At 36.7% G+C, this 17,103-nt stretch overlaps 1 protein-coding gene across 2 annotated transcripts in view; it reads right to left on the bottom strand.

Moving 5' to 3' along the window:
- Nucleotides 1–17,103, bottom strand: part of MRPS28 (mitochondrial ribosomal protein S28) — a 105,948-nt gene that overhangs the window by 1,241 nt on the left and 87,604 nt on the right. The window contains exon 3 of one of the 2 annotated variants that reach the window (XM_061171365.1): nucleotides 8,032–8,259. The exons of the other annotated variant lie outside the window; for it this stretch is intronic. Within the exon in view, the coding sequence (XP_061027348.1) occupies nucleotides 8,196–8,259 (64 nt within the window). The 3' untranslated portion in view covers nucleotides 8,032–8,195. Of the gene's footprint in view, nucleotides 1–8,031; nucleotides 8,260–17,103 lie in introns of those variants that run through there. 2 annotated transcript variants of the gene reach the window in all.

A 17,103-nucleotide genomic window follows, 5' to 3' on the forward strand; every position in this document is an offset into this window, starting at 1 on the left:
TTTTTTTTTTTAAGTTATTTTTCTTTCTGGTTACAGAAGGAAATGTCCTTTTGTAAAATTTGGAAAATCATGATGTCAGTCACATTTCCTAGTCCTTCTACATGTATGTTTATATATATGTACATGGGTGTGTGTATCTGACGGCATAGACCTTACTTTCTGTCTTTGTTTAAAAAAATTAAAGAGATATCCTAGAATATTAAGGCATAGCTTTATATTCTTAGAAAACAGCAATTATAGAACACACTCCATATGAATTAACCACTGGGAAAACAAGCTAAGTTCACAGACAAGGTAAAGCTGAACACTATTTTCTACATTACTTGGAGCTGTAACCTGTGTTCTAATGAATTCTTTCATCTGTCCTTACAGCACTACTCCAGTGATTCATTTAATCAGCTTTGATTCACGTTGACCCCCTTCCCTCTCCCCCCACCACGCAACATCCAATTAGTTATCAAGTTTTGTTCATTTTTTAACACAGATATTTCTTGAGCTTAGCCCTTCAGGTCTCATCATCCTTAGCTAAAGCTTGAGGTAGGACCTGGTCTTCCCGGAGCCCACCTTCCTAGTCCACCTCTCACGATGGTTCCATATCTGCTCTGCTTACGTGGAAATGGCCTAACGTCCACACTTCTACTCCTCTGCACCTTTGCTTCTGTTGTAGCACTGCTTGGACTTTCCTTCTAAATAAATCCTATTGATTCCTAAGTATCCAGGTAGAATGCATCAAATGCAGCTCCTGAGAGCCTCCACATTTCCCTTATCAGAATGCAGATTCTGTCATTGGAATTCCCAAGGAAGACAGAGGTTTTGCAGTCACAGACTTGGATGCAAATCTGAGCCCTGCTATTTACGAGTTGGGTAACTTGCTTTCTCTGAACCACAATTCCCTCATCTATATAAAACAGACTTCGACCACTTGGCAGGTTTGCTGGGATGGTTAAATGGGATAATATTATATATTGAAAACGCATAGCCCAGTAAGTGCAAATGTCAGTGCCCTTCACTCACCTGTATTGGTTAACTGTGTAAATCTCTGATTTCTCATTAGATCGAATACTCCCCAAGATCTGGCACTGTATTTATCTCTGTATCCTTCCAGTGCCAATGCAACAGGTACTCAAACGTTTGTCAATAAGTTAACAAGACGCTTGCTGGCAAAAGCCACCACCTCACTGACTACCTAGGCTTTCCATTCTCTTGGCTTTAGCAGCTGTGTGGCCTGGCTCATTTACTTAACCTCTCTGAAGTTTGCCTGGCACAGTGCCTGGTGCACAGTAGTTAATAAAGTTAGTTCTCTTCTCCTTCCATTATTCATATCTGGCCTATAAACAACCATGATGAAGGGGAACAGTGACTTTTTATGAAAAGGGTTGAACATTCACAAACACTTGGGACACAATTTCTGGGCACAGTCTCACTGAAGGGGAAGCTCTCAGTGTAGATGGTTCTGTGTCATAAAATGCTAGCAATCTCCTGTTAAAAAATAAAATCAGAAATACCGTGAGTGCACAGTATGCTTGGTAGTTTATGGAAAGGAAAACTTTTTTTAGGTGTAGTAGCCTTTAATAATATGAAAGTTTTGTCTTCATCTCTAAAAATTATGCAAATTCTAGAAGTTATCCAGTGAGTTGGTAAAGGAGATGAAAAAGAACTGCAGGACTTTACATGTGCTAAATGAATGAAGAATCACCCACATGTATATACCCTGCACTAAACAAAAAAACCTCTAGAAGATTGGCTGACTTCTGCTACCTGGAAGTAGCTGTTTCTACTTTTATGGTACTTAATTTTCACTGTGCATTATTTCTATGTGTTATCTTCCCTAGCAGACTACAGGCTCGTTATGGGCAGGGCTTTAATCACATCTGCCTCTCTTACAGTACTGAGATGTATACATTTCATTTAATGTAGCCTTTTGAACAGTGGTTTTTCACTTTCCAGTACATCAGAAGCACCTGGGGTGCTTATTAAAAATGCAAATGAGGGAAGCAACCCCAGAGAGTGAGCTGGCAAATGTAGGGTGGGACTTGGGAATTTCCCTTTTTAACAAGCTCCCCAGGTGATTTGGATGCAGTCTTCTCTGATCAGCATTTGAGAAAAATCTGGCCTAGAATTACCTTTATTGTGCACAAGACACAGCATCCTACACACATACAAAGGGCCAGTAAAATGAGGACCTCTGACAGGACTTTGTGGCCACCATTAACAGCCTTTGAGGGTAACAGATGTTTTCTATAAGTGATGAAAAAGCCAACAGACTTTAGGGTGAGTAATTTAAACAGATCAAAAAAAAAAAAAAAAAAAGGTCAGGCAATGACAATATGTAATGGAGAAAGGCACCTAACAACAGTCCCTTGAACAAAGCCTACTGACAGCTGGGGTGGGGCTGCCTCTCCCAGACACAGACTGTCCTTTCTGTGAGACCCCGGACATGGAAAGGTTAGCAAAGTCCTCACTCAACAGGAATAGCAGCCATACAATTAATGTGGAGTTTATCCGCACTTTAACTTTGAAACACTTTATTAAAGGGAAAAGTAAAGAAATAACTAATGTATTTCTGAGAACTCCATTTCTGCCAATGAAATTTGAGGTGAACCTTCAGTACTGCAGTCTTTGACAATCACTTAATACCACTTAGTCTTCCCATTTGGGTTTCCACTGTTCCACATAACAAGATTTAAAATGAAAATGGCAGTAAACTCTTTCCCCAGCTTGTTCATGCAGTTCTTAAATGGTCTATTTATTCAAAGATTTGGGCCTAAGTATAAATATCCAGAAGAGGCAATGTGGTGGTCAAGACTCTAGACTCTGGAGCCAGATGGCCAGATGTGTGCCCAGCTCTATCCATAAATATGCAACTCTGAGCTAGTTACTTCATCTCTCTGTTTCAGTTTCCTCATTTGTAAAATGGGAATAATTATGCCTTCTAGGTTCCTATGAGCATGAAATGAGTTAACACCTGCCAAGCCCTTATAAATGCTCAATAAACGTTAGCTACCATCATCAATCACCACCACCACCACCACCATCACCATCAAAACAAACCCAGTGACACCTGATGCTCCAGCTTTGGCATGATGGGGAGTACAAGAGCAGTCCCAGATATAATTCCAAGTAATAATTAAACCAATGAAGAATTTCTGTAGAAGGTATGTTTTGGGGGTGGGTTTTCTTCAGTAATTTGCTTTGATTCAAATCTTACTTATTTTAATGGTATAAGCATTCCTCTCTTAAAATGTATTATATAATATATATAACATGCAATATATATAAATACATTATAAATGTCCTACAAAAAAGAAAACAATTTCTTTTGAAATGAATGCTGAATTTCCTTTGAAGATGTGAGGCAAAATAGCACTGAACAAAAGCAAGTAAAATTCAGAGAACTACACATTTAACAGTCTACACTTCCCAGCATTAACCACAATATAACTGAAAACAAGAAAGTAGAATATATTGTCAGTCACAGTGACTTATCTATTCTAGTATTCTTTTTGGCAGTGGTTCAAGGAACACTGAGGATTGAGGGGCAGGTAGAGCTGTCTAATTTTACCTATCTCCTATCATTCTTCCTTAATTCTTGATGGAGTTAAGCCATCAATGAATCTATTTTTAGCACATACTATTTCTTGGAAGGGGAAGATGATCATTTCAGTAGGTTCATTATTTTTTCTTCCAAGAAGCATTTTTTAGCTTCCTTTAAAATTTACCATTTCTTGCTGGAGAGGGTGTGGAGAAAAGGGAACCCTGTTGCACTGTTGGTGGGAATGTAAATTGATACAGCCACTGTGGAGAACAGTATGGAGGTTCCTTAAAAAACTAAAAATAGAATTTCATATGATGCAGCAATCCCACTACTGGGCATATACCCAGAGAAAACCATAATTCAAAAAGACACATGCACCCCAATGTTCATTGCAGCACTATTTACAATAGCCAGGTCATGGAAGCAACCTAAATGCCCATGGACAGACGAATGGATAAAGAAGATGTGGTACATATATACAATGGAATATTACTCAGCCATAAAAAGGAATGAAATTGGGTCATTTGTAGAGACGTGGATGGACCTAGAGACTGTCATACAGAGTGAAGTAAGTCAGAAAGAGAAAAAAATATCGTATATTAATGCATGTATGTGGAACCTAGAAAAATGGTACAGATGAACTGGTTTACAGGGCAGAAGTTGAGACACAGATGTAGAGAACAAACGTATGGACACCAAGGGGGGAAAGCCGCGGGGGGGTGGGGATGGTGGTGGTGTGATGGATTGGGAGATTGGGATTGACATGTATACACTGATGTGTATAAAATTGATGACTAATAAGAACCTGCTGTATAAAAAAATAAATAAAATTTAAAAATTTTTTTAAAATAATTACCATTTCAATAGTAGACTTAACTTCTAACCTAATCAACCATCCCCTTTATTTATATACCAGACACTATCTCCTCTATGTCTTCTTTCTATAATGAGGTTTTATTATTTTTAAATTTTAATTAGTTTTTCCTCATTCCTTTGATTACATCAATGGACTCTTCCTTCTAAAAATGCACAAATACCCATAATTTTGCTACAATTTTAAGAGGTTCACAGATTACTTGAAGGTCATCTACAGACCTATAAGATTAAAAAGTTTTGTGCTAGATTTTAAGTCTGTTTATATTTCTTGAGGTAAAAGAAATGGGTTCTCATTCCATCTACACAACAACATGGCCTTGTGATAATTATGTCTGTTGTTCAATTCCCAATGTGTTTCTTAATGAAACCTAGGACTTCAGTGAACAAGCTCACTGGGCCACTGCTCACAGCCACACAGTTGGTAAGCGGTAGACCCAACCTCTACCACGGCCTCATTTTCTAATGGATATAAGACAAAAGTCCATGGCATATGTAAAGAAGGAATTTTTCTTTCATTACCCTGGTCACTTCCTTAAGTTTAAAACTATTAGGAATGAATAAGGACAGGTGTTAAAAAGAGAATTAGGTCCAGAGAAGCATAATATTTTCACTTTAAAAAATATGGAAAAGGGGGGTAAGGGGGGAGGGATAAATTAGGAATTTGGGGTTAGCAGATGCAAACTACGGTATGTAAAATAAATAAACAAGGTCCTGCTGTATAGCACAGGGAACTATATTCAATGCCTTGTAATAAACTATAATGGAAAAGAATATGAAAAAGAATATATATACATGTATAACTGGATCACTTTGCTGTATACCAGAAACTAATACAACACTGTAAATTAACTATACTTCAATTAAAAAATAAATAAATCAAATAAACATGGAATAAAAAGATAAATCAATAAAATGTATCCAACAAAGGAACAGGCTTGAGATGACTCTTAAGAAGCTGAATGGGTCCTACTATCTTGAATATTTATACCATAAATGTTTGTTTATACCAAATAATTATACCAAAATGTGTTGGAAATGTTCAGAAGTACTGTATGGTTGTCACAATGATCAGGTTGACATTTAGTAGGGGTGGATGGGATGGAGACATTCTATAATGCACAGAACTCTTCCATACAACAGAGTTGTCCTGGATCTGTGCTAGACATTGATGTGGGTGAAAAACCTGCTTACAATTATCTAAGCCTAAAACTCTGTCTGCTAAATACAAAGAGTTGGTTTTTTAAAAATAAGAGTTTAAGTATACACTAAATTTCCAAGAATGTGATTACTGTGTAAATTAATGGAAGACTGACTTTGTCGACAATGTTAGCAAGAGTTGCTCACTATTTCAGAAAATCACACTGCCATAACAACACCACCATTTCATTTTTGTGTCTTGCTACATGGGTTAAATGTACCTTCTTTACAGCTTAAACTTTGGCTTATTGTTTGCATTGGGAGGAGATCCATCTCCTCTACACCTGCTATCTAAAAATATATGATTGATCTTCTCACCTTTCAATGAAATGCATTGATAAAAACTTAACTAAAATACCAATAATACCAAAACATCGTTGCCCAACATAACTTTCTGTAATGACAGATACATTCCATATAAGGTGGTCATTGAGCACTTGAAATATGACTAATGTGAGTGAGGAACCAAATTTTCAAATTTTATTTAATTTGAATTAAATTTAAATAGCCATTTAGTGCAGTTATAGACAATTTCAAATTGACAATAAAAATAGTAAGCATACTTGTCCTACAATATATAACACTGGAAGAAAGGCTAGTTTTACAGGAAAAATAGAACTCTGAAATAATTTGTTATAATAAATAGCTATTACTAATTAGATTCCAGCAATAATAAACGATCAGATCCATGTTTGCCATTCCTAACTCCTCAAATGTTTCTTTCCTTTCTGTTATTTTCTGTATTTTTCCTCAAATCTGTGTGACACTGTACTAGACACACAGCAACTGAACTGTCTTTTAGATATTTAGAGGTTAAAACAAAATTCTCTGTAAAGATAGCTTCTTCCATGTTACAGATAGAAAATTAAGATACATAGAAGTCACTTGCCAACACCACAAAGCTGTATAAGAGGATTCACAGATTTTTTTTCTCCTCTTCCTTTTCTTAAGTTCTCAGTTACCTCTGACTTCTTGCAAGAACTGTAAGCTTAATCGCTTTAGGAGTGATAAGAAGTTACCACTTCATATGGTCTCATAATGTCTTCCCTTTGAAATAAAATGTAAACCATGTTGCTGCTGCCCAACTCATTGTTTTAACTGTTTCCCACTAGAAAAATGGTTACTTTCAGTGGTAACAGATAATAAATTATCAGAAAAAAGTCTCCATGGCTTAATGCAAGGTTGTCTATTTTTTATACTTTTTTTAATTAGAAAAAAAAACTTTGGATATTAGTTTTTCAGAAATGCTGTATTTCATATTATAAAACATTGAATACTGCTGTCTTGAAAGCAAATAGGATGTCTCCAGTGAGCATGTTCAAAATGAAAATAGCCTGTGTTTTCACTGCTTGGTGTGTTTCTTTAACTTCAAGTGCTTGCCTCCGACTGATCTTTGTGAACTCCAGCCTAAATGGATTCAATGCCAGCCTTCACCATCACTGCTCTCTTCCACTGTGCATTTTCGCAGACCATATGCTGCAGTAAATGAGCCTGCATGTCTGAGCTGTTTAGGAAAAGGGCAATTAAATCTGGTTTTGCATTTCTGTATTAAGGACATGGTTTAAAGACTTTCCTTTGGAGAGGTTTTTGACATTCTTTCCACAGACATTCTTTAACATCTGTCAGTGCATGCCGGTGACGGTTCTCGTAGACTTAAAATAGAGACAGTCTCTCTGACTAGTTCTTTGATATACGTATATTAAATAATACAAAGCTGACAAATACAAGGCTTGGATTGAACCTCAGTATCCAAAGAGAATCTTGTAAGGAATTCTGACTTTGCTAGTCAATTTAGCTGTCTTGCTGTAATCATAGTTCTCAGAGGTTTTAAAAATAGTTCTCTTGAAATCATTAACCATCTATGTTTTCATCCCAGTAAGTTAAAGCAGTTTAGAACTTTTTCTGATTTTCTTACAATTCGTTAAAGTCTTAAGACTTTAGAAGTAAAATTTTGTTTTCTGAAGAGAGAAAGCTAAAATGTTTCTAATGGTTCAATTACCACCTATTTGTCTTTTCTAATTCATACAAACGTTCACAGTAATGCTGATCTCTATGTGAAGCCCATACTTTGTCCGTGTGTGTGTGCGTGCGTGTGTGAGGGAGAGCATTTGCATGTGAGCATGAGGGAATATATGTACTTTGTTCTTCTTTAAATGAACTGTCTGGGCATCAATTTCCTCATCTCTGAAAAGCACAATGTTAGAAGAGACCTAAGGTCTTTTGCAGTTCTGTGATTTTATTCTACTTTTATACAATTTTAAGTGTTTGAAAACAGATATAGTATAGAGAGCTATTAAGTGCAAAATTGATTAAATATACATACAAAATGCAAAAATTTAAGACTTTTTATTAGATATATAAAATATTATTATAGTCTTAAATATTCAATTAACAAATGAACTTTTTTTTTTTTAATTTATTTATTTATTTATTTTTGGCTGTGTTGGGTCTTAGTTTCTGTGCGAGGGCTTTCTCCAGCTGTGGAGAGCGGGGGCCACTCTTCATCGCGGTGCGCGGGCCTCTCACTGTCGCGGCCTCTCCCGTTGCGGAGCACAGTCTCCAGATGCGCAGGCTCAGTAGTTGTGGCTCACGGGCTTAGTTGCTCCGCGGCATGTGGGATCTTCCCAGACCAGGGCTCGAACTCGTGTCCCCTGCATTGGCAGGCAGATTCTTAACTACTGCGCCACCAGGGAAGCCCACAAATGAACTTTTATATGCAGACTCTGTGGTGTATTTCAGATTTGTCTCCCTTTTTCAAAGTACCATCACTGTGTTTCCTTGACAGTGTTTCTAGTCTATTGCTTCTTTCTGTTCAATCTGTAAGATGCCTGTCAAGACTGACTCACCACATACTATCTATACTGTCTTATCAAGCACAGCAGCCATGGTTAACAACATAAAGGTAGAGAGTGCTCATAAAGTTCTGTAGCTCTCCAATAATTCAACTCATTAAAATTTAAAATGTTCATAATACTAAAATGCATTTCCTCAAATTGCTATCATCATGGATAAGAATTTTAATCTTTTTCTGCAACTCTACTATAAACGTATGATTTTGTTTTTCCCTTAAACCAAATTCTTTTTAACCTTGCCCTGCCAGTTAAGTATTTTGTGCCACAAACGGAAGTTTTGTCTCTTGTTCAAACATTGATTTATGAAATGTGAAAATGGAACATTTTTAAATGTCCAATAAATAATTTCACTTTTTAATAATGTGGAATATGTATATAATGTAATATATTACATATAGCATCAATAATGATAGTTATAACTTTTTCTTAGAGTTAACAAAATAAGACGTGTCAAGAATTAGGGAAAGGAAAACCCTATAACCTAATAACTATATCAAGTCTATATTTATTTTTAAAAAAACCAAAATGTTTGTTGCTGGTCAGAATATACATATATCATAAAAAAGAATATACACATATTTATATTTAGAGGGGCCAAAAACTCCAAAGGAAACATAAGGAAGGCTTGGAAAATTTAAGAAAACTGAAATCGTATCAAGCATCTTTTCCAACAACAGTGCTATGAGATTAGAAATCAATTACAGGAAAAAAACAGTAAAAAACACAAATAAATGGAGGCTAAACAGTGCATTGCTAAATAACCAAGAGATCACTGAAGAAATCAAAGAAGAAATTAAAAAATACCTAGAAACAAATGACAATGAAAACCAGACAATCCAAAACCTATGGGACGCAGCAAAAGCAGTTCTAAGAAGGAAGTTCATAGCAATTCAAGCTCACCTCAAGAAACAAGAAAAATTTCAAATAAACAATCTAAACTTACACCTAAAACAACAAGAACAAGAAGAACAAAGAAAACCCAAAGTTAGTACAAGGAAAGAAATCATAAAGATCAGAGCAGAGATAAATGAAATAGAAACGAAGAAAACAAGAGCAAAGATCAATAAAACTAAAAGTTGGTTCTTTGAGAAGATAAACAAAATTGATAAACCTTTAGCCAGACTCATCAAGAAAAAAAGGGAGAGGACTCAAATCAGTAAAATTAGAAATGAAAAAGGAGAGATTACAACGGACACTGCAGAAATACTAAAGATCATAAGGGACTACTACAAGCAACTATATGCCAATCAAATAGACAACCTGGAAGAAATGGACAAATTCTTGGAAAAGTACAACCTTCCAAGATTGAACCAGGAAGAATTAGAAAATATAAACAAATCAATCACAGGTAATGAAATTGAAACTGTAATTAAAAGTCTTCCAACAAACAAAAGTCCAGGACCAGATGGTTTCACAGGCAAATTCTTTCAAACGTTTAGAGAAGAGTTAACACCTATCCTTCTGAAACTCTTCCAAAAAATTGCGGAGGGAGGAACACTCCCAAATTCATTCTACAAGGCCACCATCAGCCTGATACCAAAACCAGACAAAGATATCACAAAAAAAGAAAATTATAGACCAATATCACTGATGAACAGAGACGCAAAAATCCTCAACAAAATATTAGCAAACAGAATCCACCAACATATTAAAAGGATCATACACCACGATCAAGTGGGATTTATCCCAGGGATGCAAGTATTCTTCAATAAATGCAAAACAAGTGATACACCATATTAGCAAGTTAAAGAATAAAAACAATATGATCATCTCAATAGATGCAGAAAAAGCTTTTGACAAAATTCAACACCGATTTATGATAAAAACTCTCCAGAAAGTGGGCATAGAGGGAACCTACCTCAACATAATAAAAGCCATATATGACAAACCCACAGCCAACATCATTCTCAATGGTGAAAAACTGAAAGCATTTCCTCTAAGATCAGGAAAAAGACAAAGATGTCCACTTTTGCCACTATTATTCAACATAGTATTGGAAGTCCTAGCCACAGCAATTAGAGAAGAAAAAGAAATAAAAGGAATAGAAATTGGAAAAGAAGAAGTAAAATTGTCACCGTTTGCCAGTGACACGATACTGTACATAGAAAATCTTAAAAGATGCCACCAGAAAACTACTAGAACTAATCAATGAATTTAGTAAGGTTGCAGGATACAAAATTAATGCACAGAAATCTCTTGCATTCCTATATACTAACAACGAAAGATCAGAAAGAGAAATTAAGGAAACAATCCCATTTACCATCACAATAAAAAGAATGAAATACCTAGGAATAAACCTACCTAAGGAGGCAAAAGACCTGTATTCAGAAAAGTATAAAACACTGATGAAAGAAATCAAAGATAACATAAACAGATGGACAGATATACCATGTTCCTGGATTGGAAGAATCAACATTGTGAAAATGACTATGCTACCCAAAGCAATCTACAGATTCAATGCAATCCCTATCAAATTACCAATGACATTTTTCACAGAACTAGAAGAAGAAATTTTACAATTTGTATGGAAACACAAAAGGCCCCAAATAGCCAAAGCAATCTTAAGAAAGAAAAACGGAGCTGGAGGAATCAGGCTCCCTGACTTCAGACTATACTACAAAGCTACAGTAATCAAGACAGTGTGGTACTGGCACGAAAACAGAAATATAGATCAATGGTACAGGATAGAAAGCCCAGAGATAAACCCACACACATATGGTCACCTTATCTTTGACAAAGGAGGCAAGAATATAAAATGGAGAAAAGACAGCCTCTTCAATAAGTGTTGCTGGGAAAACTGGACAGCTACATGTAAAAGAATGAATTAGAATACTCCCTAACACCACACACAAAAATAAACTCAAAATGGATTAAAGACCTAAATGCGACGCTGGACACTATAAAACTCGTAGAGGAAAACATAGACAGAACACTCTTTGACGTAAATCACAGCAAGATCCTTTTTGACCCACCTCCTAGAGTAAGGGAAATAAAAACAAAAATAAACAAATGGGACCTAAGGAAACTTAAGAGCTTTTGCACAGCAAAGGAAACCATAAACAAGATGAAAAGACAACCCTCAGAATGGGAGAAAATATTTGCAAACGAAGCAACTGACAAAGGATTAATCTCCAAAATATACAAGCAGCTCATGCAGCTCAATATCAAAAAAACAAACAACCCAATCCAAAAATGGGCAGAAGACCTAAATAGACATTTCTCCCAAGAAGATATACAGATTGCCAACAAACACATGAAAGGATGCTCAATGTCACTAATCATTAGAGAAATGCAAATCAAAACTAAAATGAGGTATCACCTCACACCAGTCAGAATGGCCATCATCAAAAAATCTACAAACAATAATGCTGGAGAGGGTGTGGAGAAAAGGGAACCCTCTTGCACTGTTGGTGGGAATGTAAATTGATACAGCCACTATGGAGAACAGTATGGAGGTTCCTTAAAAAACGAAAAATAGAACTACCATACGACCCAGCAATCCCACTACTGGGCATATACCCTGAGAAAACCATAATTTAAAAAGAGTCATGTACCACAATGTTCATTGTAGCACTATTTACAATAGCCAGGACATGGAAGCAACCTAAGTGTCCATCAACATATGAATGGATGAAGAAGATGTGGCACATATATACAATGGAATATTACTCAGCCATAAAAAGGAATGAAATTGAGTTATTTGTAGTGAAGTGGATGTACCTAGAATCTGTCATACAGAGTGAAGTCAGTCAGAAAGAGAAAAACAAATAATGTATGCTAACGCATATATATGGAATCTAAAAAAGCGGTACTGATGAACCTAGTGGCAGGGGAGGAATAAAGACACAGACTTAAAGAATGGACTTGAAGGCACACGGGGGAAGGGGAAGCTGGGATGAAGTGAGAGAGTAGCACTGACATATGTACAATGCCGAATGTAAAATGGATGGCTAGTGGGAAGCAGCTGCATAGCACAAGGAGATCAACTCGATGCTCTGTGATGACCTAGAGGGATGGGATAGGGAGGGTAGGAGGGAGGCTCAAGAGGGAGGGGATATGGGGATATGTGTATACATATAGCTGATTCGCTTTGTTGTACAGAGGAAACTAATGCAGCATTGTGGAGCATTTATACTCCAATAAAGATGTGAATTTTAAAAAGTTATAGAAAGGTCTAGATTTGACTGTGACTGAGTACAAGAAACTTACCTCGCATGGCCTGTTTACTTATCTGTAAAGCAATACATAACACCTGGCAAGGCTGCTTTGATGCCTAACACATTATAAGGTATGGAAAGTGCCTGTCACATATATATGAACTCAATAAATAGTAGCTATTATGAAATTCACTACGTTGATACTTATATAAAGTATAATAGATAACTGAAAGGATAGTAACTTCAAATACAATTTTTTTAAAGATAACTAGAATACTGTTCAAATGGATAAGTCTGAGAGCGACCGTCAATATATATAAAAGAAACAAAAGGAAAACAAAACTCATTGAAGGCGTTGTTGAAGTCTGAATTTGGGGCTGAGGGAGGAGGGTAATAAAATCCAGGGGTTACTTTATAAGGACAGACTTGGTGAGTCTGCAGGGAGTCAGAGCTGAGAGGCAAAACACAATCAATTGCCTATGGAAGCTTTTTACAGTGTTTTCTTTTTAAAAAAATACTGATGCCTGGGGTCCAACCCAGACCTACTCCCTCAAAATCAATAGGGTAGAGCTGGAGATTCATGCATATTTGGGGAAAAACTCCTCAAATGGGTCTGGTTCAAAAAGTATTGGTTAAAATGTTCATAAGTTACATTCTCTGAGTCTGTCTCAATCAAACTCCAAATGAATGGTTCATGGCAGTTTGGGGGCCAAGCTGAATCTTGCTCAATTCAAGCTTTAATTTCCCTAACACGTGCATGCAGTACAGACGTTATATAGAAGGTCAAAGTTAGAACTGCACATTTTAAATATCAAATATGAGACGAGCAAAGTTGTTTTTTATTATGAAAACTGAAGAGATTAATATGTATTTCCATCTATACAAAGGGCTGGATCATTTTAGGTTGGCCATATAAGGATTATTGCAGTTAAGGATATATTTTCATGACCAAAAGATTTTCAAAATCACTTCCATGGCGCTTGAAAACCTAACACTTGCTGGCATATACAACAACTGTCAAATTTAGCTTGAAAATTATCTTATGGCAGATGTCATCTCCTGATCCCATCCCTAAAATGTCCTTAATAATGTCCTTCAATGGCAGAAACTCTGTCTCCAGATTCCTAACTCCTGTAGTTTTGACTACATTAAGAGAACAGAGGACTTCTAAATTCACTGTTACCAACCCATTTTCAGAGTTTCCTTTTTTCTTTTAATCTTGTTTCTGTCTCTCTGAATTAGTTACTTATTAAATAAGTATTACTGAATTTTCAACAAACACCTGCTCAACTGGGGTAAGGGGGTACCAACAAGAAAGAGAGAAACTATCCTGCTCCCTCCCAACCCATGGAGGCAACAATGGAGTGAAAACCCATTTTCCATCAATTCCCTTGGTGGGAGGTAGGACTACTTTAGCAGGTCAGTCCTGATTTCTGTGCCCTTTCAATAAGACATGAGACTTTACCAGATGTATTTTGGAAAGCCAAATACTTAAGAGATTGTTACCTCAGTAGCCTCTGTGGGCTGGCAAGAGTCAGAGAGAAAAACCTTTCATAAAAGAATCAAATACATGCCTGCAGGTTTCATGCAATCCAGAGTGTTTCAAACGGCCTCCTCTGCAGGACAAGACTCAGTGTCTGCGGTTGGCGGGGTTGGGGGGGGCGGTTAGGGAGGGGGTAGTGGAAGCAGGGAATGGAGCACAAAGACTCCTATCACATGCTGACAAGGCTGAAGTCAGGTTGGTTTTAAGAGAGACCCTTAGGGCTTGGAATAGAGCTTGCGACTTGGCACTTTACAGTCCCGGGTTGATATTTGTCCTCTGCACCCCCAAATCTGGGTATATGCATTAAACACTCTGGTTCATGCCCTTTTAAAACTGAGGGCAATGAAGCCTAGAGAAGTTCTGTGAAATTAAAAATAAAACAGAAAACTGACTACGTAAGTTCAGAAAAGCAAGTCATTTAAAGGCATTTCACGTGATAAGGTGCTTTTAGATCGCTGAAAGCTCAATAAGAGTCATCAATGCGATTTTGTTCCCCCCAAAGTTAATGTAATTTAGGCTGAATTAGTACAAGTATATATTCCACATTTCCCACATAATAATCACGATCTCCTTGCACTTTTCTGACCACTCTAGGGAATTGTCACCTGTTTGGAAAGAAGACAGTGAAAGAATCTTGTATTATGTGAATGAAAAATTAAGGGAAGGAGAGCAGTTAACAGGTTGAAAAAAAAGTAGAAAAAGGACCTTATACCTGTCAGAAGAATTTGAAAGGCAAGGATTAGATAATGATATTATTAAAGAGGTCACAATATTTATTTTGTGCATCTACTTTGTATGCCTCCAAAAAGCAGAAATAAGAAAAATGGTTAGAAGTTACAGAATGGCAGATTTCAGCTTAATATGAGGAAGAACTTCTAACAGAGTTGGCTGGAAGAGGAACTGGGTGTTTTGGGCATTCATGGAGGAAATCACAGGGAATTTTCAAGACGGATGAGCACTGTGGCAGTGATGGAGTTGGAATTCAGTAAGGGCTGCATCAGATGACTTCTAAGATTCCTTCCATTTCTAAAATTTTATGATTCTATGACTCAATACTTATTAGGTCTTCCACCATTCAGGAAGCATGAAAGCTGGAAAGCAAGTTAAAAAAAGAGCAGCCAAACGGTCAGACAGTAGGTCAGATAGGCAGTAAGAAATTTAAAATCCGATCACTTTTTAGTTTACCTTTCAGCACTTAACTCTTTCAGACCATGTTGGTGCCTTGACTTATTTCTGGATAGCAAGATCCGCTAGGCACGATTAACTTATTCATCTAGCTCAAATCCGAAGCTAAAGATGATTCCTGACACGACTGCTGGCTAGATGACAAACTAAATTTTGTTTCAGATAGAATACACAGTTAATTGACCAGGAAAGACAGATGTTTTACCCCTTCTATTTGTCACTCCCCTAGGTAGGCCATTTCTAAATCACCCTCTGCTTGGATACAAATGAGAAAAGTGACAGGTCAAATACAGCTACCTTTTTCTGTTACTTACGGTGCTCTCTTTAATAAATCTATGTTAATGTGATACTTTTGAACTTGCACTCTGTAGCACTGCACTGCACTAGAAATAATAGGCACCTGATAAACACTGGTGGAAGACTACAGTGAATATACATTCTCATGTGCTGCACAAAACTTCTGCAACTGGAGTTGTACACTGGGAGTCTACATTTGACCACAGTGCATTCCACCACTAGACATATGTGCAGCTTAACTGGGCTCCAATCTCAAGGCCACACTGATTTACTTCAAATCCTGAGCAGCAGCCTACACGTTGACAGAGTGTTACAGAATGCTGCCAGTGCTCCCCGATCGCTGGCTCATTCCTATCAGTACAGGGGCGTGACTGCACAGTCACCAGGGGGCTCCTGCTCAGCCAGCTGATGATTTTTTTTGCTTCTGATTTGAGAAAAGAAATTGTTTCGGAGCAGATTGGTATCTCTAGGGTGACTTTATTCTAAATGCTAATAGAGTAAAATATTGTTAAGAGTCAAATATCTTTGGAATAAAATTCTGCAAAAAAAAAGAAATATTACACACTCTGGAGTCTCCGAATCAAAATCAAAGCATCCTTTGTGATTAAAAATTGTTAATAAGAGCTTTTTTTTTTTTTTTTTGCTTTTATTTTTATTTAGTAGGAGGTTGTGGCTGTTTCCTTGGGATTAGATAATGATATTATTTCAAGGCTTTTACTACCCAGAAACAAGATTCAAAAAATACTAAAATTCCAAAAGAACTGTGTTAGGATAGCATTTTGACTAATATTAGCATCTCTGAATAAATTCTTATGCTTTTAAAGTAAAGCAAAACACGGAAGAATAGTGATTAAAATTTTTTCCTTCACTACTAAAAAGGGATTAAGAAACTCAACTTTGATGAGCATTCATTTCCCCTCTCAAATTCTATTTTATAGAGGTTATCTGTATATAGCTTTCCTTGCCCATGTAAATGGACTTCCTAAATCAGTGCCTACAAAATGCGGGAAAAAAGCTCAAGATCCTAGAGCTTTTAAACTTGCCAGAAAAGGGTGAATGAATAGCACAATTATGTTCAAAAAGCATATATCATGTCATATTAATAGCTAAAGAAAGCCATGGTTTATTGGTTTATTGTTCAGTGATAACTAGGACCATGGATAACAAACTGACAGTGTTTAAGAACAATTCTGTTCCCCAATTTACTCGTTTTATGCGAACAACTCTATGACCATTATGTAATCTTGAGCAAGGTTACCTTTATTGTAAAATGGGAATCACCATAGTACCTACCTCCTAGGATTGCTGAGAAGATTGTACAAGAGAATGTACACACAGGACTTAGGAAATGCTCAGTGAAAGTCTAGTCAGGACAGGCCTGGATTTAACAAAGAAATTTTTCAGGCATATAACTAGTTCTGTCACAATCAATGTAGGTCTGGCTGTAAGGCTTACTGGGGC

Source organism: Eubalaena glacialis, chromosome 17 (assembly GCF_028564815.1).
Source record: "Eubalaena glacialis isolate mEubGla1 chromosome 17, mEubGla1.1.hap2.+ XY, whole genome shotgun sequence".
Taxonomy (NCBI): domain Eukaryota; kingdom Metazoa; phylum Chordata; class Mammalia; order Artiodactyla; family Balaenidae; genus Eubalaena; species Eubalaena glacialis.